At 44.1% G+C, this 27,542-nt stretch overlaps 1 protein-coding gene across 1 annotated transcript in view; it reads right to left on the bottom strand.

Annotated features, from left to right (window-relative positions):
* Positions 1–27,542, bottom strand: part of DISC1 (DISC1 scaffold protein) — a 366,980-nt gene that overhangs the window by 248,126 nt on the left and 91,312 nt on the right. Inside the window, exon 4 of the mRNA XM_078077709.1 lies at positions 17,493–17,643. Within this exon, the coding sequence (XP_077933835.1) occupies positions 17,493–17,643 (151 nt within the window). The remainder of the gene's footprint in view (positions 1–17,492; positions 17,644–27,542) is intronic.

The raw sequence follows: 27,542 nt of genomic DNA, 5'->3' as shown, positions 1-27,542 counted from the left end.
GATTCATTGTTTGTGCATAACACCCAGTGCTCCATGCAGAACGTGCCCTCTTTAATATCCATCACCAGGCTAACCCATCCTCCCACCCCCCTCCCCTCTAGAACCCTCAGTTTGTTTTTCAGAGTCCATCGTCTCTCATGGTTCATCTCCCCCTCCGATTTCCCCTCCTTCATTCTTCCCCTCCTGTTATCTTCTTCTTCTTTTTTTTTTTTCTTAACATATATTGCATTATTTGTTTCAGAGGTACAGATTTGTGATTCAACAGTCTTGCACAATTCACAGCACTCACCAAAGCACATACCCTCCCCAATGTCTATCACCCAGCCACCCCATCCCTCCCCCCCACCCCCCACTCCAGCAACCCTCAGTTTGTTTCCTGAGATTAAGAATTCCTCATATCAGTGAGATCATATGATACATGTCTTTCTCTGATTGACTTATTTCGCTCAGCATAACACCCTCCAGTTCCATCCACGTCGTTGCAAATGGCAAGATCTCATTCCTTTTGATGGCTGCATAATATTCCATTGTATATATACACCACTCTTCTTTATCCATTCATCTGTCCGTGGACATCTTGGCTCTTTCCACAGTTTGGCTATTGTGGACATTGCTGCTATAAACATCAGGGTGCACGTACCCCTTCGGATCCCTACATTTGTATCTTTGGGGTAAATACCCAGTAGTGCAATTGCTGGATCGTATGGTAGCTCTATTTTCAACTTTTTGAGGAACCTCCATACTGTTTTCCAGAGTGGTTGCACCAGCTTGCATTCCCACCAACAGTGTAGGAGGGTTCCCCTTTCTCCGCATCCCCGCCAACATCTGTCGTTTCCTGACTTGTTAATTTTAGCCATTCTGACTGGTGTGAGGTGGTATCTCATTGAGGTTTTCAAAAATACTTTTCAATGCAAATTCAAACACAAAATAGCATTTTTCACCTAACTGGCAAAGGTTTTCAGGAACCATCACTGCTTGGTAAGAGAAGGGAATAAGAATGCAGCATAAAATATAATACAATGTTGGATCCTATATTCCCACTTCTAAGAATTCATCATGTATCAATAATCACAGATCTGCACAAAGGTTAGCTACAAAAATACCACATTTCTCTTAGTAGCCCCAAACTGAAAACATACAACTGTGGCCCGAAATGAGGACCAGAGCGGTAAACCATGGCACAGCCACACAGAGGAAGGCTATGGAGACACTAAAACCACGTCTCCAAAGATGTAACCACTGGAAAATGATCTCTATTGCCGTTTTCTCAACCAGCTATTATGGTAATAGGTATAATATGAAACAACCATTGTAAAAAAAAGGTATATAAAAAAATAGGAAAATATCAAAATGTTATCAGCTCTTACCTCTGGGTGGTAGAATTACTTCTTTATTATTATTATTATTATTATTATTATTATTATTACTTCTTTTGGCCAATCTTTGATTTTCTAAGTTTTCTATAGCGAGCATATGTTATTTCTAATACTATAATGGAAATGCTTTTACCACATACATTAAGTAGCTATACTATTGACTTAAATAGTTTCACATGGCCAAACTGTTGTAGCCCTTGGACAAAACAGACATGTCTGTGTTTGAAACAAGTCACATTTCCCACATTAATGATCAAGGGCAAAGCAGGTGTCTATAGCTTCTGACCTGTCCCCTCCCCCCCTCACGGAATCTCCTTGCAGACAACTGGAACTGGGCTGCCACGTGTATGGACTTCAGGGCTCATCAGGCAGGAACATGAAGCTGCGTGTTCTTATTCATACATTCACATAGGGTCTCACTACCTCCACGTTTCTCAGAAAAGAAAATGGGCAACTCATTTTTTTTAGATTCCATGTATGAGTGGAATTATATGGTATCTGTCTTTCTCAGTCTAACTTATCTCACTTAGCATAATACCCTCCATGTCCATCTACTGTCCCAAATAGCACAATGTCATTTTTTTCATGGCTGCCTAATATTCCAGCATGTGTGTGTGAGTGTGTGTGTGTGCACGTGTGTGCCACATTTTTCTTATCCATTTGTCTATGTATGGACACTTAGGTTGCTTGCTATTATAAATAATGCCACAATAAACATAGGGGTGCATATATCTTTTCGAGTTAGTGTTCTCGTTTTCTCTGGGTAAATACCCAATGAATAAATAAACAAAAAACAGAATCAGACCTACAAATACAGAGAATGAACTGATGGTTGCCAGAGGGGAAGGGATGGGGTGTTGGGCAAAATGGGTGAAGGAGAGAGGGAGGAACAGGCCTCCAGTTATGGAATAAGTAAGTCATGGAATAAAAGGCACAGCATAAAGAACATAGTCAATGATAACCATGTAACAGGACAGATGGGAGCTACACTGTGGTGAACAGAGCATAATGTATAAACTTGCCAAATCACTAAGCTGTACACCTGAAACTAACGTAACATTGTGTGTCAGCTACATTCAGAAAGGCAAGGCAAGGCAAGGCAAGGAAGAAAGAAAGAAAATGAGTAACTGATCCTAACATGTGTTTGTGCTCTCTTCATCTCCTTTCACTCTGACCCCATTTCATTGATTCATTTAGAAAAAGAAAACACTATTAAGCCTAACCACTATGCGCCATGCATCCTGCCTGGTGCTAGGGACCCAGCAGTATACAAGATTTGGTTCCTGCACAAAGCAGGGGAGACGAGCACAACACAAGGATAATACAAGGCAATGGACAAACACTCAACCCAAGGCTCAAACCAATTATTATAGGAGTTCCAAAGTGGAAGTGAGTCTCCCACTTCCTAAATCTTAACATGGCATTTACAAATGAGCGAGCCAACCAAGCACGGCAACGAAGCAGCCCTACTATTTTTAGAAACAATGGTAGAAAATATGTCACCTCAGCTCTTCTAAGTTGGAAAACAGCCGCTACAGAAAAGGGAAGCTTGCTCGTATTCCTGGGTCTGACACAGATTCAAATTCTCTGAATAATCTCGAAAACCACTTACTTATTATAACAGACCATGCAATTTAGAAATTTAAGACCTGTTACTCTCTGATTCAGGTGCGTAAAGGCAAATTCCAGTAGTAGTTGTAATAAAAATGCTTAAGCTGATGATAATAAACTAGTATGAATGGAGAATTTTCTGTACACCAGACACAATCATTTTTAGCACTCACTTCTCATTGCAAACCTAAGAGGAACGTATTATTATGAGTTTTGTCACTGAGGAAGCAGTGGTGGGGAGATTCAGTGACTTGCTCCCGGTCACCAAGAGAACCAGCAGCAGAGTTGAGGGGTCAGGGATGCATCCTGCTGATCCCCACTTCCCCGCCCTTTCCTGGACACCCTCTGCCATTCGGGCTCTTGGCCAGATTATAAACGTCTGTTTCCTCCTGGCTTCTAGTCCCGTGCCACCCACAGCCACGGATTAAGGCCCCTTGCTTGCGATTGAGCAGGGCAGGCGGAGAATGACAGGGAGGGCTCAGCTCGGGGAGGGAGGTGACCATGGTTTGAGCCTGAGTCCTGCCTTTTTCTAGCCACGTGTCCTTGGATTTATCAAAGCTCTCTGAACCTAACCTTCCTCGTTTTTAAAATGAGGATGGTGATGAGGATGCTGATGCCTTCCCTGTATGGCTGATTATAGGGGTCATCATCAGCTTTTCCGACAAATGAGCACTGCGCACCTACTGTGTGCAGGCCCCACCCTCGCACTAAGTATGAGGGAGGAGGCAGAGCCCCTCTGACCTCAGGGGGCTCGCTATTTGCCATCCCTCGTGCCTCCGTGTTTGCATAGGGAACATGAGCTCCGTGGGCATGTCCAGCGGACACACTGTCCTATTAAAGATTAAAGAGGAAATGTCTCTGAGGATCTTCACACGTATCAGAAGGTAAGTCTCTGGAACAAAACCATCATCAGCTATTGCCGTCCGTGGGGATGGGATGTGCTTCCCACTCTGGGCTCCGTAGTCTCGGCTTGTCACACAACCACTCCCTCTAAAGGAGAGACTGAGCTCCGCACTGAGTAGGGGCTTAGCAAATATTTGTTGAGTGATTTAATGAGTCCGTGGCCTAGAAAATCCAGAAGTCGTTTGCATTCAGCTTTCTGTTGCACTGGATCATTTCTTTGCACTAATTTATTTCCCAATTTGCTCTGCTTATGCAAATATTAAGAGTTTCCTGAATTTCCTAAATAGATACCATCTGGGTCGGGTGGGGAGTTACTGAAGGAAATCAACATAGAATTGAAAATTAGCCACAGAGGAGCCACAGGTGGGGACTGGGAATTCTCCATATTATTGTTAATCACATTCATTACTTAAGCCATAAGAAAAGCCCCTGTGGTTAACCAAAACTCCTCTCTCCGTCTCGCACACTTTGACTCCGGGTGTAGGAAGCCGTCCATAGATGGCTGAGTGGCGGCCCCAGGACACACTGCGGCTCAGTAATGAAGCAGGGGACAGGTTTCCGTCGTTCAGATGTTCAGTCCTCTGAGTCATGCTCCCTCTTCCTTCTGACATGTTGTTCCCTTTATATTTAATAATTCTCAGTGTGTAATCCCTAATGTCAGTACAAATTAGCATTGCTGCAATAAACTAATCAGTATGTAAAACGAGCAAATCCCTCAGGGGCCAGAATTAAAAACACGAGGGTTGGAATGTTAGAACAGCCCTGGGTGCCAACAGGGACTTGGGGTCTCGAACACCCTGCCCTCCGCCTCCCGGTTTCATGCAGGCCCCCATCTGGGGCTGCCCAGTGCTGGAAATATCCTGGCCTTTCTACATTGGTCTTTCCCCCCCAACCATGGAAAGAGGGGAAAACCCCGTTGGTAAAATAAGATCCTATGCTCAAAGCAGTGAGAACACTTCTCATCCCAGTGACCCCACATGTGACTTCTGTGAGCACGTAGTTCAGTAATATTGAGAAAAGAATGAAACGCCGTCTGGGAATCACCGTTTCCAGAGGCAGGTGGCTAATGAGTGTGTGCCTGAGATGAACCTCCTCCCTAGTGGCACCCAGGTCCCCAGGGCCTCCTCCTTCTGCTCTGAGGGTGGCCTTCAGAAGCACGTGGAGTGCGAATGCGACAGGGCAGAGGGGAGGCCAGACAATGCAGCTGCCGGGCCCTCCCGGGCCAGAACGGCTCACAGCAAAACTTGTGCTTTTGTGCTTCCTACAGTCGTGTGTACAACACAGAAGCTCCCTTTCCCAGACAGGAATGCCAGTCTTCATTGTGCCAGAAAAAGTGCCATCTTGTGCCCCTTCTGGAAGCAAAGAATTTTAGTCAAGGAAAAAAAAAACAGCATTTATCAAGGCCAATGCGCTCATTATTACAGTTGGGAAAACTTCAGTTCCAGTGACTATCTCTGGCAACAAGAGCCAAGGACAGCCCCTTCTGAAAACCTTTGCTCGTTGCTGCTCCCCATGGACGACCATTCTAACCAGTTTATGTCCTAGGACTCACGTGTCTCCCTCCCCCCTCCCTTTGGGAAGATGGTGAGAAAGAAGTGGTTTGGGCCCGTCACAGAATCACTGAAGTGTGGTTTAAGTCTAGAAATAGCTCCGTCATCCAAGAAAGTGTCATAAATGATCAAGGCCACTGTGATAGTACAAATACTGTAAAAATGCCGGGCATAATTCAGATAACTTTACAGTTCTGCCTTTGTCTGTATCTCTGATTTGGGTCTGAAGAGTAAGGAGATTAGACTAGAGGTCATGTTCCCTAGGAAACTAAGCAGCATGGTTTCATACAGTCTTATCCCACTCAGAGAAATGACTGCCCCGCTAGAGAGGCATGAGAATATTTCCTTGAGTTTTGATGTCAGTTATAAACATTTATATATATTTTTGAAAGATTTTATTTATTTATTTGACAGAGAGACACAGCGAGAGGGGGAGCACAAGCAGGGGGACTGGGAGAGGGAGAAGCAGGCTTCCTGCTGAGCCCGATGTGGGGCTCGATCCCAGGACCTGGGATCATGACCTGAGCCGAAGGCAGATGCTTAACCGACTGAGCCACCCAGGCACCCCATAAACATTTATATATATTTATATATATATGTATATGTATATATGTATGTATATATACACACATGTATATATTTACTTGGGTTATAATGTCCGTTATAAATAGCGATGCCCGACACATCCAGCTTCAGGACAGACTTCAGTTGAATTTGAGCAAAGAGGATGGCATGGGAGACCTTTATTTGGAAGATGTCACTTATAATCCACTAGTTCTAAAACAACTTCTGAGGAGTCCACTGGGGCTCACCCCACCTACTTCTCTCCTCTGTTCCCATCTTGAGGTGATGACAAGGGGTCAGCAGTGGGTCTCCTGGGAGTGTGGCACGTGCCATGCTAGTAACATCTGGCTCCTGACCTTGAGCCCGGATTCAGGTTCAGAAACATACCCTGCTGTGTTTTGGTAATAATGACCATTGTTACACCCTACCATAACGTAGGCATCTTGTGTTCTACCTCTGGTAAAATGTGTCTGTAACAGTTACTTTCTCATCTTATGCAGTGCATCTCCATTCCAGGCTGTGAACTTAGAGCTGGTTGTCCCTGAATTCCATAGTGGGAAGGTCCCGACATGACAATTAAATGACAATAAAGGATGACATGGTTCAAAGGGAACAGAGGAAGGGCTGGTCAGAGGAAAAATGACTCGGTCCAGAAGCAGCACCAACTACAAACATTGATCTCCTCTGTTCCCACCTGAAAGGCAGCAAGTGAGCAGGAAATATTTGGACAGGCCAACCAGAGCTCTGCCTTGATAAGCCCCACTGGAAAACCATTGTCTATCTTTGTTTTTAAACATTGTTGTATTTTGTCCACTTGTGTTTTCAGTTATCCGTTGGGCAAGAGTCTTTGATAAAGGACATTTTGCACATGGCCTCCCACACACACACACAATTTAAGTTGTAAGTATGACCAATTTTAAAGTACATATTGGTGAAGGTCCAGTGGGAAAATACATGGGATATACAGTCAGAGAAATGCAAGGTATTAATGAGAAAATTATCAGTCATATGTGCGATAGTCGGCCAAACCTCTCTCTTAGGAGAAAGAAAAAAATAACTCTTTCGACTGAAGGAAAGATACAGCAGGAATAGATGCCCCTCTGCTCCCTTCTGATCATTGCTGTAGCAGGATATTGAAGTGTAGTTTTCCAATTGCTCCGGAATAAGAAGCTAAAGCTAAAGCTCTCCATTCTAAACTCTAACAGTGGGGTCGGGTGCCCTACCCTGGGGGCTGCATGAGCGATGCTACCAGTCAACCACCACTCAACACACACACCCATTGGCCATGTAGGACATGGAGTTTTCATGAGAGATGCTTCTCCTTCCCCTTCCGCCAGCCCCACATGGGGGCAAAGAGGAAGTAAACACTCCCACTCAAACCAAACAAAAACAAGAAAATCCAGTAGACCCACTCATAAAGATTGGGAGCGCCTTACAAGCAGGAAGACTGACATCTGATTCTCCAACATGGGCATCTTTCTAAATTTGGGTCCTCTTACTACAAAGTCTGAAACAAGGATCTGAGTTTGGGCTATTTTCTGAGTGAGGGAGTGAGAAGCAGGAAAAGTCAATAAAGGGCACATTATTGAGCTGATCACCACAGGGGCAACTGGGGCTTAATCCTACCAGGAATTATCTGGAAAAAACATGTGGAAAGTACCCCCTAGATGCTGCGTAGGCTGGCACATTTATCCAACAACTCCAGCCCAGTGCTTGACGGTTGCCTTCAGGTGCGTTACCCACTTCCTGTTCTCACAAGCTTCGGAGAAAGCCCCATGGCATATACACCTGTTGGGTGCCTGAGGCGGACAGAACTGTCCACAACTGGCGTGGAAATCGGAGGGAGGCCAAGGGATTGGGACACGGGGCATCAAGTGTCTGTTGCAACATATGCTTACACAACAGACTTTCTGATGGATCACTAGCCCCTCAGCAGGGATGAAGAAACTGGAGAGCCATGGCAAGGCAGGGAGGGTCTGTAATGGGGCAGCCTGAGCACCCACCATTCAGTGTGGCAAAGATATGTGAACTTCCCATAAATCAAGTAGACATCGCAAAAGTTATCTTCCCAAAAATTGTGCCCATGGTGCAAGGGGCCTACAGAAAGAGGCTGAGTAAGATCTGAAAAGGGGTGGTTGCATGTCTCATCAGGATCTGGGCAGTGGGGAGGGCCTGCAGTGTCATCTGGAGAACCCACACGTTAGTGCCATAGACAATGAGCATGCCAACGCCCATATGCACAGACCGTCCCAGCTTATTAGCCAGGGAGGCAGTGATGACCAACAAGAAGAACGTTACAGACACTGGACAGGGAGAGATTGGAAACTGATATATAATTGAAGTTTCAAACTGGACCGGGCTGGATGACCATCAATAACTGAAAATGGCTCAGACATTTGTCTTACCTGCCCAGGATATCATAAAAAAAATTGGGAAGATGTACTCAACAGAGCGCAACAGAGACTGGACAAACACCATGGTGTGTTTGTACCTCCACTGATGGAGAAACACCCCATGAGCCAGTTATCTTACTGATCCTGAACCAGTATCTTATCTACCCTGAGCGGCCCCTGGGGACCCACAACCAGGGCAGGGCGTCACACCACGTGAGGGCTGGTGCCTGCCATTAGAAAAGCCCGGTTAGTTCATGAAGGAAGCAGCTGAAACTCTCTGGGCTGCAGGAAGGACCTGAACAAACTCAGTGTGATTCAGGGTGGTAGTCTACACAAGACTCTGAGAACTACGCTCGATCTTAGCCAAAAGGCCGAGAAGCGATGACACTCAGAGAATTACACAGTGGTTTTTAAAAAGTTGAATGGCACCGATTATTAAGAACAAAGTGACAGTAAAAATTAAAAATGAAGTACCACCAAAAGATTGGGATCATCCCCTGCATATTTTCAGACCACAATGCTTTGAAACTAGAACTCAATCACAAGAGGAAAGTCGGAAAGAACTCAAATACATGGAGGCTAAAGAGCATCCTACTGAAGAATGAATGGGTCAACCAGGAAATTAAAGAAGAATTCAAAAAATTCATGGAAACCAATGAAAATGAAAACACAACTATTCAAAATCTTTGGGATACAGCAAAGGCAGTCCTAAGAGGAAAGTATATAGCAATACAAGCCTTTCTCAAGAAACAAGAAAGGTCTCAAGTACACAACCTAACCCTACACCTAAAGGAGCTGGAGAAAGAACACCAAATAAAGCCTAAACCCAGCAGGAGAAGAGAAATAATAAAGATCAGAGCAGAAATCAATGAACTAGAAACCAAAAGAACAGTAGAACAGATCAACGAAACTAGGAGCTGGTTCTTTGAAAGAATTAACAAGATTGATAAGCCCCTGGCCAGACTTATCAAAAAGAAAAGAGAAATGACCCAAATCAACAAAATCATGAATGAAAGAGGAGAAATCACAACCAACACCAAAGAAATACAAACAATTATAAGAACATATTATGAGCAACTCTATGCCAGCAAATTAGATAACCTGGAAGAAATGGATGCATTCCTAGAGATGTATCAACTACCAAAACTGAACCAGGAAGAAATAGAAAACCTGAACAGACCTATAACCACTAAGGAAATAGAAGCAGTCATCAAAAATCTCCCAAAACACAAAAGCCCAGGGCCAGATGGCTTCCCAGGGGAATTCTACCAAACATTTCAAGAAGAATTAATACCTATCCTTCTGAAACTGTTCCAAAAAATAGAAATGGAAGGAAAACTTCCAAACTCATTTTATGAGGCCAGCATTACCTTGATCCCAAAACCAGACAAAGACCCCATCAAAAAGGAGAATGACAGACCAATATCCCTGATGAACATGGATGCAAAAATTCTGACCAAAATACTAGCCAATAGGATCCAACAGTACATTAAAAGGATTATTCACCACGACCAAGTCGGATTTATCCCTGGGCTGCAAGGTTGGTTCAACATCCGCAAATCAATCAACGTGATACAATACATTAACAAAAGAAAGAACAAGAATCATATGATCCTCTCAATAGATGCAGAAAAAGCATTTGACAAAGTACAGCATCCTTTCTTGATCAAAACTCTTCAGAGTATAGGCATAGAGGGTACATACCTCAATATCATAAAAGCCATCTATGAAAAACCTACAGCGAATATCATTCTCAATGGGGAAAAACTGAGAGCTTTCCCCCTAAGGTCAGGAACGCGGCAGGGATGTCCACTATCACCACTGCTATTCAACATAGTATTGGAAGTCCTAGCCACAGCAATCAGACAACAAAAAGAAATCAAAGGCATCCAAATTGGCAAAGAAGAAGTCAAACTCTCACTCTTTGCAGATGATATGATACTTTATGTGGAAAATCCCAAAGACTCCACCCCAAAACTGCTAGAACTCATACAGGAATTCAGTAAAGTGGCAGGATATAAAATCAATGCACAGAAGTCAGTGGCATTCCTATACACCAACAACAAGTCAGAAGAAAGAGAAATTAAGGAGTCGATCCCATTTACAATTGCACCCAAAACCATAAGATACCTAGGAATAAATCTAACCAAAGAGGAAAAGGATCTGTACTCAGAAAACTATAAAATACTCATGAAAGAAATTGAGGAAGACACAAAGAAATGGAAAAACGTTCCATGCTCATGGATTGGAAGAACAAATATTGTGAAGATGTCAATCCTACCTAGAGCAATCTACACATTCAATGCAATCCCCATCAAAATACCATCCACTTTCTTCAAAGAAATGGAACAAATAATCCTAAAATTTGTATGGAACCAGAAAAGACCCCGCATAGCCAGAGGAATGTTGAAAAAGAAAAGCAAAGCTGGCGGCATCACAATTCCAGATTTCCAGCTCTACTACAAAGCTGTCATCATCAAGACAGTATGGTACTGGCACAAAAACAGACACATAGATCAATGGAACAGAATAGAGAGCCCAGAAATGGACCCTCAACTATATGGTCAACTCATCTTTGACAAAGCAGGAAAGAATGTCCAATGGAAAAAAGACAGTCTCTTCAACAAATGGTGTTGGGAAAATTGGACAGCCACATGCAGAAGAATGAAACTGGACCATTTCCTTACACCACACACAAAAATAGACTCCAAATGGTTGAAAGACCTCAATGTGAGACAGGAGTCCATCAAAATCCTAAAGGAGAACACAGGCAGCAACCTCTTCGACCTCAGCCGCAGCAACTTCTTCCTAGAAACATCGTCAAAGGCAAGGGAAGCAAGGGCAAAAATGAACTATTGGGACTTCATCAAGATAAAAAGCTTTTGCAAAGCAAAGGAAACAGTCAACAAAACCAAAAGACAACCGACAAAATGGGAGAAGATATTTGCAAATGACATATCAGATAAAGGGCTAGTATCCAAAATCTATAAAGAACTCATCAAACTCAACACCAAAAGAACAAAGAATCCAATCAAGAAATGGGCAGAAGACATGAACAGACATTTTTCCAAAGAAGACATCCAAACGGCCAACAGACACATGAAAGTGTTCAATATCGCTCAGCATCAGGGAAATCCAAATCAAAACCTCAATGAGATACCACCTCACACCAGTCAGAATGGCTAAAATTAACAAGTCAGGAAATGACAGATGTTGGCGGGGATGTGGAGAAAGGGGAACCCTCCTACACTGTTGGTGGGAATGCAAGCTGGTGCAGCCACTCTGGAAAACAGTATGGAGGTTCCTCAAAAAGTTGAAAATAGAGCTACCATATGATCCAGCAATTGCACTACTGGGTATTTACCCCAAAGATACAAAAGTAGGGACCCGAAAGGGTACGTGCACCCCGATGTTTATAGCAGCCATGTCCACAATAGCCAAACTGTGGAAAGAGCCAAGATGTCCATCAACAGATGAATGGATAAAGAAGAAGTGGTATATATATACAATGGAATATTATGCAGCCATCAAAAGGAATGAGATCTTGCCATTTGCAACGACGTGGATGGAACTGGAGGGTGTTATGCTGAGCGAAATAAGTCAAACAGAGAAAGACATGTATCATATGACCTCACTGATATGAGGAATTCTTAATCTCAGGAAACAAACTGAGGGTTGCTGGAGTGGGGGGTGGGGTGGGAGGGATGGGGTGACTGGGTGATGGACACTGGGGAGGGTATGTGCTCTGGTAAGCGCTGTGAATTGTGCAAGACTGTTGAATCTCAGATCTGTACCTCTGAAACAAATAATGCAATATATGTTAAGAAAGAAAAAAAGAAGAAGAAGAATGTAGCAGGAGGGGAAGAATGAAGGGGGGGAAATCGGAGGGGGAGAAAAACCATGAGAGACGATGGACTCTGAAAAACAAACTGAGGGTTCTAGAGGGGAGGGGGGTGGGAGGATGGGTTAGCCTGGTGATGGGTATTGAGGAGGGCATGTTCTGCATGGAGCACTGGGTGTTATGCACAAACAATGAATCATGGAACACTATATCTAAAACTAATGATGTAATGTATGGTGATTAACATAACAATAAAAAAATTTAAAAAAATAAAAAATATTAAAAAAATAAAAATAAAAATGAAGTACCGGACCTGACTGTACTTGGATGTTTGCATTTCCTTAAATCTTATTCTAAACCAAATTTTCTTAACCTGAGATCCAAAGACCCACCCCCCCAAAAAAAGCCAAAGACCCCCCTGCAGAGTGAATGGATGAGCCTCAGAAGGCCTGTGAGTCTCTTGAAACCACATGCAGTCCTTTACATGGTTGTATATACGTGGTTGGTGATGGAAGGAATCTATAGCTCTCATCAGATTCTCAAAGAAATAGGGATCCCCAAAAGGCACATATTTGTGTTATTCATTAGTACTGAAAATTTCCCATGTCAATACAACTATTTCATTTCTACAGGAAAAGTACCATTCATTGGAAAGTATCCTATTTCCTCCTTGACTCAGAGAAGAGCCCCTGGCCTGTGAGAAACTTTTTTTTTTGTCCCAGCTCTGTCCTGGCTCCGGACTGTGGGAGCTTTAGCCCCGCACCGTGGCCCCCTGGTGGCCGCTATGAGAACTGCAGCCACAGTCCCTGGTTTAGGGGGAACCCATGAGTCCAGATGATTCTGTTGATGACAGGCTAGATGGGCAGTTGGCACATTGAAAGACAACTTTCTAAAGATTATTACTAACTATATAATTCTGTTCATATGCATTAGAAAAAATTTAAGAAGTTGATTTTGAGTCATTATTTTCTATTTGCATTAATAATAGGACAGGTAGATTTGGCAAAGAAAAGCCACAATTATACATAAATCACTGAGGTTTGGAAAATAGCTATCTAATTCAACCCTCTCATTTTCTGATGAAGAAAGTGAAGTGTGAAGAAATTAGGAACCTATGCCAGGTCATATAGAGCTCGTTAGTAGAAAAGATGGGACCAGAACTTGGGCCTCCTGACCTATAAGCCATGGTTCTATCAAGATACTATAAAAGTTCTTGCTGGAGGTGTCAGAAAAAAGGCTGAAGGAGCATTTTCTCTAGGGCAACTGAACCACATTAGAGTGAAGATTCTCTTTCTCTCTCTCTCAATAGATATTCATATATATCTTTGTGAACCTATATATAGATACATCCATGTATGATCATATTCATTCATTCAATGAATATTTATGGAATACCTATTTGGGATCAGCCACTGTTCTGGTCTCCAGGAAGGAATAAAAAGATAAATACAAACACAGTCTTGTCCTTGAGCTCACAGTCTGAAGAATAGACCGATAATCAAGGACACAGGTTTATTTATTTAAGACCCAAGGCAGGGGTGAGGTAATTGAAGGTGCTCCAGTAATTTGAGGGGGAGATGGTGTGACTTCAGGACAAGGCTTCACAAGGATGGTAGCTGAGCTGAGTCTTGAAGAATGAGCAAGAGGTGGTCACGGTGGGGCATGTACAAGATCATAGAATTCAGAAACATTCACAGCATGTAGGTGACTTCTAATGCTTCAGTGTGTGTGGACTGCAGGTTTTGGTGACGGCTAGTCAAATTCTGGGCTACTGAGAAGCAGGGCAGAAGCTGGACTGGAAAAGCTTTGAATGTCATGCTAAGTAATCAGCACGGATCTTATCCTGAAGATGCTGAGAGCCACTGGACATGACACAATATTTCCATCTGTGGCACTGTGGAGGGTGAGTGACAGGGAATAATAGTGGAATCAGGAACACCAGCAAGGAGACCACTGCAATAATCCAGGTTTAGAAACTCTGAGGGGCACCTGGGTGGCTCAGTTGGCTGAGCATCTGACTCGTGATTTCAGCTCAGGTCATGATCCCAGGGTTGTAAGATCGAGCCCCACGTTGGGCTCCATGCTGAGCATGGAGCCTGCTTAAGATTCTCTCTCCCTCTGCCCCTTCCCCAACACTTGTGCCTGTGCCACACTCTCTCTCTCTAAAAAAAAAAAAAAAGAAAGAAAGAAACTCTGAGTGACATGAGTGAGCAAAGTGAGTGGGAATGAGATAAGTTTAGACAGTAGGATCAACAATGAAATTGGAAGCAAAGCAAAAGGAGGGGCCACGTATGTCTCAGAGTTCCTACCTGGATGACTGGGTCAATGACAAAGTCACTGAGATCAGGGATATAGGAGAAGGGGTTGACTGGGGAGAAGGACAGTAAACCTAATAAATATTTTTAAGATAAATTTAGTAAAGGCAAGGATAAAAATATAGTAAATTTTTTAGGATAAAATAACGATAAAGAGATAGTAAACTCAGTCAAAGTCAGGGAGATGTTCAATAAAAGCCGAATGGTAGACTGGAACTCTGGATAGGGATCAGGGCTAGGGACATAAATTTGAGGAAAATCAGTATGTTAATGGTACCCGAAGCATGCGTGTATTTGAGATTACCCAGAAAGAGAATATATAAAGTGAGAAGACAGGATAGGGTAGAACAGAAGACAGAGGAACATCCATATCAAGGAGACGGGGAGAGGAAAAGGAGCTCACACGCGGTTGAGAAGAACGGCCAGCAAGGTAGCAAGAAGACCAGGAAAGGGTGAGTCATGAAAGCCTAGGGGGGGAGAGAGTCTTAGGAACGAATTTGATTGATTAAAAATTCCAGGCCATGCAATGATACAGAGAAAAATAAGAATTGAAAAATGCCCTTTAAATCTAACAGAAAATCATTGCTGACTGCAAGCAGTGAGAGAGATAGAAATCAGATGACAGATAAAAATCAGGTCAGAAATCAGATCATAGAGGTCAGATCCCATTCAACCCAAAAGCGAACGAGAACTAAAAGCACAGTGTGCAGGTAACCCCTTGAGGAAAAGGATAGGGGATAACAGTTAACAAGGTAAGCCGACAGCTTATATTAGCTTAATAAATGGTTAATAAAGGCCTACACTTTTATGGGGAACATATTAAATTGAACTCTATGAAACTGCCATCTTTATAAGTCACAGAGAGAAAGAATGTCAGATGGTGTAACCTAACTGAGTGAGAATGGGTGATACCGTGTTCATCGTGTTCCATAAGAAACTCAGCCAAGATCATAACTAAAGCGTCGATCTCCATTCAAATCACATGCAGGCTAAAGAGACAATCATTGAAAAGCCTTTGCCAGCTCAGGCTTAGGCAGCTCAGCGAGCTAGTTCCAAGTCAGGACCCACGCCAGACCACCAGCCCTGTGTCCGGGCTCAGCACCCATCTGCTGGGGGTTCTGCATGAGCCCCTTAACCTTTCCTGGGCCAAGTACAAATATAAATACAGATGACAATGCTGTTGATCTCCATATAGATACAGATATAAAATAGTTCTACCTCCTAGAATTGTCTTGAGGATTAAAAGTCCATTGCAGGAAGACTAGATAAGCAAAATGTGGTCCATCCTCACGATGAAATAGTAATGAAATGAAATAGTACTCAGCCTTCCAAAGGAAGAAAATTCTGACCCATGGCATGACATGAATGAAACTTGAGGACATTATGTTCAGTGAAATAAGGACAAATATTGTGTGATTCCACTTACATGAGATCCCTAGAAAAGTCAAATTCAGAGAGACAGAAAGTAGAAAGGTGGTGGCCTGGGGCTGGGGGCAGGTTGGGGAGTGGAGAGCTCGTGTTTAGTAAGGACAGGGTCTCAGTTTGGGAAGATGACAAGAGTTCTATAGACGGACGGTGGTGACCGTGGCACAACGATGTGGATGAACTTATGTTTCTGACCTGTACGCTTAAAAATGGTTGAAATGGTAACTTGTATGGTACGTATACTTTCTCACAATAAAAATGAAAAGAAGTAGTTAATTTCTAAAGCACTTGGTAACCGTTACACAAATGTTGTTAAATAAATAGACACACAATACATTGGCAGATGCTAACAATGACCCAAGACGGGAGGGAAGGACAAGAAAGAACCTCAAAGAAAAAAAGAAAGAATCCAGTAGAAAGTCACATTGGGAAGGACCCCATGCGAGAAAGGGAGAGGAAATGAGGTGATACCTCAATGTCAGATGAAAAAATGAATAGAAACAGGGAGGTGCAATCCAACTGCTCTTTAAGAAGCCCAGTAAAAGTTCACTCAACAAATATTTATAAGGAAGCCCATGCCAGGGGCCAGGCACTCGGCTATGTGCCACCAGCAAACTGCAGGGCGAGAATATGAGAAAATAATTGGCATCACTGTTAAGACAGGCTGTAGGGAGGCACCAAGATAGACTGAATGAACGATGCCATGTACACTTAATAGGAATGAGCCAGACAATCAATCTTGTGATTATTGGGGCTCACTGGAAGTTGGAAATAAAATATAATTGCTGTAGCCATGTTTATCCCTAAGTAGAAGCAGGCCTGAACTGTGATTAGGCTGATAGCATGTGTCACAAACATGTTCCCTTGCAAGCCTTTATCCGGAAGAGAGGCAACAAGCAGGTGGATGGGAGCAGTGGTCCTCAGACTTTTCAGACATGCCAGCGCCTGGGATCCACCCCCAGAGAGCCTGACTTGGTCGGTGTGGCCGGAAGCTGGACATTTAAAAACGCTCCAGGTGATTCAAACATGCAGCCAGGATTGAGAGCCACTGCATTAGAAAGAGCAGTTGCACCCTACATACCACCAATCCCGGGGGACCCCTGGGTAGCAGAAATAGCAAAAGTTGATCAGGAGCTGGAAGTGCAGGTCAGGAGGAGGATGTGTTTTCAGCCTTCAGTAGAGAGGACCACCTGTGGATCTTACAGGCTTACCAAGCGGCTCCTGACAAGAGCAAATCCACCCCACCACCGGAGAGGGTTGGCTTCCCAGGGGAAGCTTAGCACCCAGACCCTTGGGGAGGGTCTCTCCCTGTCAATGAGCAGAAATGGCTTCTTACGGGAGCATGACCTACACCAGTCGCTCACTCTGGAAGGAACCCCCCCCCCCACCTGCCCAACCAACCAAAGGGTGCTTCCCAGGAAAAAGCAGCTGAGGGTCTCCCTAGCTAAGCCACTCCCCGCTCTTCACCATGTGGGAGCCAGGAGAGGAAGGTGGGGGCGATCCCAAGTACTCACGGCTGAGCGGCCCTGAGGCGCATGGCAGCTTGGGCCTGTGCGTGCAGGTGGTCCAGGAGGCCGCAGAGGGCCGGCTGCCTGGAAGGAAGCTGGAAGTGCAGGCTGCTCTTCTCTTTCTCCAGTTCTTCCAATCTGTGTCCCAGCGCCTCAGCTGGAAACCCAAAACGTGAGAGGGAGGAGTCAAGGACCGTGAAACTCAAAATAGGGAACCCAGCGTCCCAGAGCCCCACCCCAGCCAGCGTCCATCTTAGTGACCTAACGCAACAGCCCCTGCATTCATGGCCAGCACCTTCATCTCAAGTGCCCAAGCTTGGACTTTAAGGACATTTCCTTAGAAACTGCCCATCATGATAGAACCAGTTATAATCATTAAAGTCATAAAAGCGATGTTCCAATTCTATGTTACAGATGACCATATATCCACCTCTGTTATAAAGTAGGGGTCTTATTATTTTTTTAATGACCTTAAGTTTCCCTAGGACAAGGTACAAATACAGAATCACTGTAAAACAATTTTTCTCTAAAAAAGTAAACTTTGGAAATTAGAATCCCCTCAAATAAGAACTTACCTTCATAACCAAACACCTAAAGAATGGGGAAGTCTCCCATAAAGCCATTTTTGCAGAAATATAAGGACTGGGTTTAAAAATACCAACCATCAGATCTTCCCTCCTGCTGGTCTGTGCCAGGCAAGGGGGCAGAAACTTCGATGGGCTCCACCCTTGGATAGTAGATGGGCCCTGGGGCCACCCAGGGCCCCAGGCAGCCACCCTGGCCATGAGCACCTACTGCTTACCCTGGCATGCAATGCAAATGTCATCCTCTGTGTGCGCCGTGGTTAGAAAATGTTTGTATGTTTCCCTGCCCTACAGGCCATTTTCCAAGTAAACCATGGTGACTAACATAACATAATAAAAAAAAAATGGTATAAAAAAAATATATATAAGACCCAATTTTAAATTAAAACACTGTTTCCAACAAGCTTGTGTTTTTTTTAAGATTTATTTATTTATTTGAGAGAGAGAGGGCACATGAGAGAAGGGGGAGAGCAGAGGGAGAGAGAAAGAGAGAGAATCTCAAGCAGACTCCCTGCTGAATGCAGAGCCGGACACAGGGCTCGATCTCAGGACCCCAAGATCATGCCCTGAGCCAAAATCAAGAGTCAGATGCTTAACCGCCTGAGCCACCAGGCGCCCCAAGAAGCTTGTTATTTTTAAAACGCTTTGGACAAAATTTTTTTTTGTATACCAGCAGAGGTCAACGCTAATCACAGCACACCCCTCGACACGACACTGGTCTCCTGCTGGCCCCCTCCCAAGACACGCGCACCTGGGTGGAGGAAAGGCAGGCCTCAGGTGTGGTGGGCAGCAAACATCCTCTCCATTAACTTGCCATATTCATTGGGACCAACAGCCAGGAATTGCCCAGAGAATTTGCCAAGGATTCATTCTAACGGCACCAGAAAGGCTCATTTACTGACTTCAAGACCAAGTCACAGGTAACGGCCAAGGGCTCTCAATCTGAGCCACCTTCTTCAAAGCGACGGCTGGTGCTAATCCAGACACCACACCTACAACACACAGTGCAGTCTGGCCTGGCAGTTCTTCCAGAATAATGCCAAAACACACCTATTCCCTAACACCAGGCTTCAAACATTTTTTAAAAAATTTTTATTTTATTTCATTTTAATTATTTTTTTTAATTTTAATTAATCAATTAATTTTATTACTTGGTTATTTATTTAATCTGTGCTATATAAAATCAAAACTGCCGTGAAAAGCAGTAAGTTTCTTATGTTACGTGCTTTAGAATAACATCTTCGTGCTGTCGTAATGTGGTGGTGAAGCTGTGTCGAAACACTATTATGCAGGGATGAGGACAAAGCCCGCGTCTACAGCTCTGCCCTGCCGTTCCTAGCTGACCTTCCAGCTACTTAACCTTCCTACATTTCAGTTTGCTAATCTGTGGATTCAGGGCTAATAATAATATCTACGTCCCAAGGTTTCCTGAGGATTAAATGAGATCATCTAAGGCAAAGCATTTAGTGCCGGGCCCACACCTAGCACGTGTCCAAAGGGTTGGCTATTGTCAGCAGTACCATGAGGTCGTGGCCTTGGAACGTTGGCAAGGCCGCTAGACACCAGCCTGGCCTCCCTCTGCCCCCAGCCGGATTCTCCCACTGCCCGGTGAAAAGCCCTCGGACACTGCAAGTCCATCAAGCCAAACCAAACCCCGGAAATGGTAAATTGGCTGCCAAACACCACACTCACAATGAGTTTCAAAGGCAAATATAAATTATCCCAGTAAATATTTGACTCGCTGTGCTCTGCATTGCCATTCACCTTCGAAAGGGTGACATCAAAAGTTATTCCCATTTTATGACTGGAAAGGTGCACCAGGACAGTCACCACGCATTCAAGAGCTTATTGTCCCCAATCTCTAAATGGCTTTCTACCCCAGCTTCTCAAATGGCTATCAGCTACCTGGGGTTCCACCTCACATGCTGGCATCACCTCTGCCCAGCATGAGGGTGCATTTTACTGGTTCCCCCAAAGTCTACCCCTATTCACTAATTCGATATTGCAGGCAGAGGGAGCTCCCAGCCAGGGCAAAGGCCCTGAGGCAGCAAGCAAAGGGGAGAGGGGGCTGGGGTAGGCTTGATCGTCACTAAGGACCGTCTGTTGACCTGGAGGGAGAAAGGAGCCCCTGGAGGGTTTTGAGCAGTGGAGTGACACAACGGACTCTTGTTTAACAGGATAAGCCACAGATGGGACACCAGGAATGGAAGAAGACAGAAGTCCGAGTGACCCAGTGTTTGTGGCCCAAACAACCAGGACGAGGTGACTGTGAGCTGAGCTGGGAAATCTGCTGTTCCTTCTGCCAGAAACACCCTTTCCCACAGCGGCCCGGGCAAGCCCTGTTCCCCACTCAGATCTCAGCACCCTCAGGAGGGCTCCCTGGTCTCCATGCCGCCTCAGCACACCCAGACTTCTACCCGCATGAGAGCCTCACACTTGCCTCCCCTCATGCAGGGCCTCCCATGTCCATGAGAGAAGGACCGTGTCACCATGCTTGTCACTGTGCAAACCACACGGGGCTGCTGCCTGGCTCAGAGTGAGCACACACCAAAAAGTGTCCGGCTAAACTCAAGTTACGTCCCCTCATGGTATTTCTTTTTGGGTGAGTTTTCTTGAGCCACTTTACATCGTTTTCATCAGCCACTAAATAAGCATAAAGATGAAAAACTCGGGGCACCCAGGTGGCTCAGTCGTTAAGCGTCTGCCTTTGGCTCAGGTCATGATCCCAGGGTCCTGGGATCGAGCCCCGCATCGGGCTCCCTGCTCAGCGGGGAGCCTGCTTCTCCCTCTCCCACTCCCCCTGCTTGTGTTCCCTCTCTCGCTGTGTCTCTCTCTGTCAAATAAATAAAATCTTTAAAAAAAAAAAAAAAAAGGATGAAAAACTCATCACGTCTAAAATGAAATCCACCGTCTACCTTGCAAGATTTTACTCTACCTGCCTCAGGCCCTGAGCAGGTCCCCGCCGGCCAGGCCTACAGCTTTGGGTTCTTGGACCCATCGCCTCCTGTGCCTCCACATCCTGCTGGCGTCTGCCACACTCCTGCCTCCTTCCCCATTTCCACTGCTTCCAGCCAGGCCACATCACCCTCACTTCTGCAGGACCAGTCACCTCCCTGCCTAAAAACCCGCGTTCCTCCAGGGGCCAGCAGAGCACCCTGTCTGGCGCTCAGCCGTGTACAAGCCAACGAATGAGTGAACGGACCAAGGAATGCAGAGACACTGGCTGTGTCCCCGAAACCATGCCGAGCACGTCTTGGTCGGCTCAGGCTGCTGGAACAGAGTACCATAGACTGGGCGCTTACCCGATAAACATTTATTTCTCACAGTATGGGGGCTGGAAGGCTGAGATCACAGAGCCAGCATGGCCGCGTTCTGGGGAGAGCCCGCCTTCAGGTGGCAGATGGCCAACTTCTTGCTAGGTCCTCATGGGACACATAGAGGGTGAGCTGGCCTCTTCTTATAAGGGCATGAATCCCGCTCATGGCAGCTCCACTCTCATGACCTAATCACGTGGCCACCTCCTAACACCATCCCATTGGGATTAGGCTTCAACATATGGATTTGGGGGGGCACAAACATTCAGTCCATGCACGCCTCAAAGGGAGAAGGGAGAAGCTTCAGCCAGAGTGGCCCACTTTCTCCATTAATATGGGTGGTGTGGAAAAATGTTTCCTCTGGGGGAAAGGAGTGTTTGGAAATGTTTGAAAATAGTATTTTTCACCTCCTAAATGCCATGCTTATTTATTATTTCATGTATTCACTCAATTAACAAACACTTGTGATAACTCAATATTGCTAGGCTGTAGGGCTACAAAGATGAACAAGACACACTCCTGGCTCTTAAGGAACTCAGTGACTGGGGACAGGGGTGAAAACTATAAACAGGTCTTTTCTTATCTTCCTGTGCAGAAAAGGTGGCAGGAACCTGCCCCACTGGTAGAAGGGGGCCGTAAAGGAGCACAAAGGTGGTGTGCCCACCAGCACCCAGGGTGCAGGGGGCCAAGGGGCCTCGGGAAGCCACAAAGAGGCAGGCAGTGGTATGCTTGGTAGGGTGCCCAGCAGTACCTGAGGACAAGGGACACTGAAGGGAAAGGGGGAGCAGGGGAGAGACCACCAGGAGCACAGGAGATAGGTTACACTAAGAAATAAATAAACTGATGAAACAAGTAAGTAAATATATGGAGGATGGAGAGAGCCAGGTTCTTAGCTTACAATGATGGAAAGGAGTTAAGGGCAGAAAGCACTAGGTACGTTGTATTGGAATTGGAAGTACTCGTATGATCTAATGGTTTTTAATACAGATACTCACAGATAGAGATGGAAAGAGTTATAGATGTGTGTGTGTGTTTGCAGTTACATATATTTTCTGTCTTTACCCACCAAGAAAGCCTAGAAGCAATGATCCCCAGTAGCAACAAGCATACTGAGCACACAAATCCTGATTTCCAAACACCAAGCACACAGATCTGATTTCCAAACACCATCCTCTGTGAAAGGAATCAGAGCCCTTTGGAGAAACAGCTGATTGTAGGCCTGAGGGCCAGACTCTGAATATCTTGTACAGAAAATGAGGACGTGCTCAAGGACTGATGGAGACATGTCCATAGAATACAAGAGTCTATAAAATATAAGGAGCTCCCATAGGCGCAATCTGGGATCATTTGAAAATCAAATAAGTAATACTTTTAATGAAGTATAACCCACTGAATAGAATAGGAACCCATACATCCATGCTAATAAAATGCCAACTAATAAAAAAGAATGGAGGGAGGTGGTAGGGGACGGGTTAAATGGATTATGGGGATTAAAGAAGGCACTTGTGATGAGCACTGGGTGTTGTATGTAAGTGTGCATCACTAAATTCTACTGAAACCAACTGACTAGAATTTAAATAAAAATTTGAAGAAAAAAAAAAGGAATGGAGGTTTGGTGAGGTGCAGTGTAATCTTAGAATATCTCCCCAGAAGATACTAATCAATTTCCAAAGGACAAATGGTAATTTTGTGGTGGAGAGACTGGGAAAGCACCAACACAACCAGATGGTCAAGGCTACCTTCAGCAGTGGTGGCATGACAGGTCTACCTTGTGTGACACCGAGCAAGATACACGAAGAGGTACACAGTTTCATTTCCATGACATTCTTGTCAGGGCTGCATGACCTGAAGCTCATCATGAGGAGACATCAGTGGACCCAGGTTGAAGGTCATCTGACAAAATGGAAGGTCTGCACTCCTTACAACTTCTAAGGACAGAAAAGACTTGAGTGTTGAGAATCATTCCAAATAGGAGGAGACTAAAGAGGCATAACTGCATGCAATGTGTGAACCTTTCCTGAACCAGAAAGAAGAAAGGAACAATGGTAGCATCGTTGGTGAAATGCGCATGGGGTCTGTAGACAGGATAAGAGCAGTGTGTTAGTGTTGCCCGTCAGTGGCCTATGGTTGTCCTTGTTTGGGGAAATAGCCAAGCGGGTATGTAGGGCTGATAGGCATCACGTCTGCAGCTTACTCTCAGCGGTTAGAAAGAGGAGAGTGACAATGACTATGTAGTATCCAGTTGGGGAATCAGAGCGAGGGAGATATTGGACTTCTTTGTACCAGACTCACAACTTTTCTGTAAGTGGAAAATTATTTTATTATTTTTAAATTTGTATTTTTAATAATAATTTTTCAATTTTTTAAATATTTCTTTTTAAATTATTATTTTAAAAATATAGGGGTGCCTGGGTGGCTCAGTCGGTTTGGTATCTGACTCCTGGTTTGGCTTGGGTCATGGTCTCAGGGTCGTGAGATCGAGCCCTGCGTCGGGCTCCACACTCAGCGGGGAGTCCTCTTAAGATTCCCTCTCTTCCTCTACTTCTGCCCCTCCCCAGCTCATGTGCTCACTCTCTCTCTCAAAAATCAATCTTTATTAAAATATGTATAGATAGATAAATAGATAACCACAGCATTATTAAATGTTGTATTTGTGACTATTACATCCCTTTATTTATATGAATCCTGCTGTGTGTTTAAGAAAATCTCTCCTATCATTCTATCTGGCCCACTGGTTGAGGAAACATAACTCACTTTCCTGGTTTTTTCTTACTTTTAAACCTCTGCAAGCTTTCTGTAGACATTGTTCATCTGATTTCGGTTTGTAGCTCAGGATTTAAAGCCAGAATTGTAGAGACTGCTGCACACAGCAGGTGCTGAATAAATGCGGTCCAGTGACCACCTGACTGATAGCACAGCAATAATAAAAATTTTGGTGGCATCCTGTAAATACAGCTGAATAGTAAAAACAAACAAACTCAAAGTTAACCACAGAAGACATTATCAAGTGCTAAGCAAAATGATACATTAAATAATAGGTCCTAATTGATACAATGTATTCAATTTATGGATCTAACGTGCCTTACTTGTAGGACCTCTGCAGTAAAAATGCTAAGCATCATCTCATTCCATTTTGGACCAAGTAAATGCATTTTTTGATGCCACTACAACATATTTATTAATTTTTAATTGAGGGTCAGTGTTCATCTGTCTTTCTTAGCATATCAGTACTAAATGCCTGTTACTTTGGGGCTATAATTTGGAAACAGAATGAAAGAAAAGTACTTTCTCCATCTATGAATAAATAAGCAAATAAGCATTCACAGAGCAGCAAGAAATCTTCACACGTAAAGACATCCTGCTAAACAGATTCAATTTCTGCTGCCCTGCTCCGTCTGAGGGATGACAGGATATATGGTGTGAGCCATATTCTTGGCTGTGCGGACATTCTGCATTCTGAGGCTCTTCAAAGCAAAGAAGCAATCAGTGTCTTCGTAAGTCATTTTTCTTTGGCTTTTACATAATGGCCAAGAAATGCTATTCATGGAGATTCGAATATTCTAATATTTCCACATTACCATACACATCCCGTGCAGATGACCAGCTTACAAAGGATTCAACTGTAATTAAACGTATTTCAGACTAACCTGAGCACAACCGAGCCAGTCTTTGACATTTCACGACGCTGGACTTGGTCGGATTCATGATCATAAAAATCAGCCACTGTTGGGGCCCTGAAGATGTCAAGCATAATCACCTTCACGCATCTGTTGCATGCCGCGCACTACGTATACATTATTTCTGTGCCTCAAACCAACTTGTAGAGCAGGAATACAAATGCAGAAACTAAATTGCAGAGAATTGAAGTAAGATGCCCAAGGCCTCAGAATAAGTGAGCAGCAAAATCAGAATCTGAACTTCGATCTTGTGTGTGCCGAACTCCGGGCTTTTTCTGTTATATTTCCCAGGAGCCATCCTTGAAGCAGTACCTGCTCCTAGAGCTTCCCTAGTCACACAGGGGTCTTGTCTGTCTAGTCAACTGTCTGGGTTCCTGGAGACCAGGGGACCCACAGAGCAGGACCTGAGCCTCATTCATCTCTGCCTCGCCAATATCTGGAGTTCAGTGCTAGACACACAACAGGTACTGGGTAAATGCTGAGTAAATAAGTGACTGTTTCTACTTAGATGAGGAATAGTGGAGACACAGAAGAACAGCAACCATCTTACGAGCATGGCTATGTACCGAGCACCAATCATTTCATCCTCGCCATAATGTCATGAGGGAGACAGGGTTGTTCCCACTTAGCAGATCAAAAGACTGAGGCTCGTGGAAAGTTCATGAAATTTTTCTAGATTAATCACATAGCTCTGTAGATCCAGAAATAAAGCCAATATCTGCTGACTCCAAAACCTGTGTTCTTAGCCACTGTGTCTTTTGGGCCAGATCACATCCTATAGTGTGCACCATACCCTGAAATACACACCCGAATGCATGATACGGCTGCAAACGATTTTGTCAACTCATTGGCTGCTTCATCCTCCTCTTTCTCACAGGAAGTTGTCAGTAGCTAAAACAAACGAACACACTGGCAAAAGAAGAAAGGAGCCTCAGATCCAATTTAAGGGACATGGTTAAATAAACAAGTGCCTATCGACTCAGGGAATGGTATGTAGCAAGTCAAAAATCAGTTAGAAAAACTATGGGGAAATACTTTCACATTACAAGAGAAAAACAAGATACAAAATTATATGTAGATATGATCTGCACTTTTACTATTACCAATATGTTTAAAAAAAAAGTTGGGCGGGACTAAGAGTCTTGCCCATCAGTCAGTGTGACTGTGGGTGACTTTCTTTTTTTTTTTTTTAAGAATTTATTTATTTATCTGACAGAGAGAGACATAGCGAGAGAGGGAACACAAGCAGGGGGAGTGGAAGAGGGAGAAACAGGCTTCCCGCCAAGCAGGAAGCCCGATGCGGAGCTCGATCCCAGGACCCTGGGATCATGACCTGAGCCAAAGGCAGACGCTTAAAGACTGAGCCACCCAGGCACCCATGTGGGTGACTTTCTTTCAATTTCTTTTCTTACAAAATCAGCTGTAAGATCTTGAGATATTTATTATCTAGAAAAGTGCTATATTTTTTAAGTAGCCTACGGCTTCCTTATTCTACCCTTTGATTTCTGCATAAAAATAGAGATTTGGTTTCTCAAATTCTTAATGCTAAACTGCTTAAGGTAAGCTTGGTTTCCCTGGGTCATTGATCTTTTCAGTATACACCAAAGAGGATTTCTAGAAATGTTGTATTTTAAGCCAACCAATGTGAGGAAAGAAGACTGAGAAATCACGTTGGCTGTGGGATAAAAGGAAAAGCAAACATTTGGGGGAGATAGAAAAATTTTGGAAGACAAGCAATAATTTAACTGCGGATACTTACCTACTCAGCACTTAGCCTGTCACCTTGTTCTTAATACATACTTGTTGATTTGCTCTGAAATATTTCAGTCAAATATTTGTTTTGAAGCATCTATTCTTCTCCAGCAAGAATTTACCAAGCAAAATAAAGTGTGCGTGATTGATATAACAAAAGTAATGAAAGTTCCAGGTCTGGGGTATGTCATATGATCAGCAAGCTGAGTGTGCGTGTATAAGTGAGTGTGTATGAGTGTGCACACACTCACTGTCAACAGGCTTGAAAACAAGGCTTAAATTGTAGTATTCACACACATCAGAAAACATACAAAATTCCTCAGGATCATGAGTTTCTGAAAGGATGGCTAGTTACGGATCACTCCAAAATACTCTCTGCCTCAACTCCTAAAACTAAAATCATAGAAAATGTTTCTTTCCTCCATCACCAAATGTCCTAGGGAAATAACTGACCAACTGAATTTTGGTTACTTTTTATAAAGGCTTCATATTTTTAGAACTGGGAACACATTCTCTAAAGTATGCTTCCATAGGTACTGTGGGAAACCAGATCAATGTATACATGTGGTCCATGTTCATTGTTCCCAATCTGGGGTGGCTGACTCTCCACTGGCAATTGTCAGTTGTCTACTTCTTTTTAAGTGCCATAGAACGTGCCCCACCATCCGCTCTACCACTTGCAACATTAGTCCCACCACCTCCTCCTCCTCCTCCACCAACAGCAATAAC

Source organism: Halichoerus grypus, chromosome 7 (assembly GCF_964656455.1).
Source record: "Halichoerus grypus chromosome 7, mHalGry1.hap1.1, whole genome shotgun sequence".
NCBI classification, from domain to species: domain Eukaryota; kingdom Metazoa; phylum Chordata; class Mammalia; order Carnivora; family Phocidae; genus Halichoerus; species Halichoerus grypus.
The sequence above is the reverse complement of the archived record's forward strand: the minus strand, read 5'-3'. Positions and strand labels throughout refer to the sequence as shown.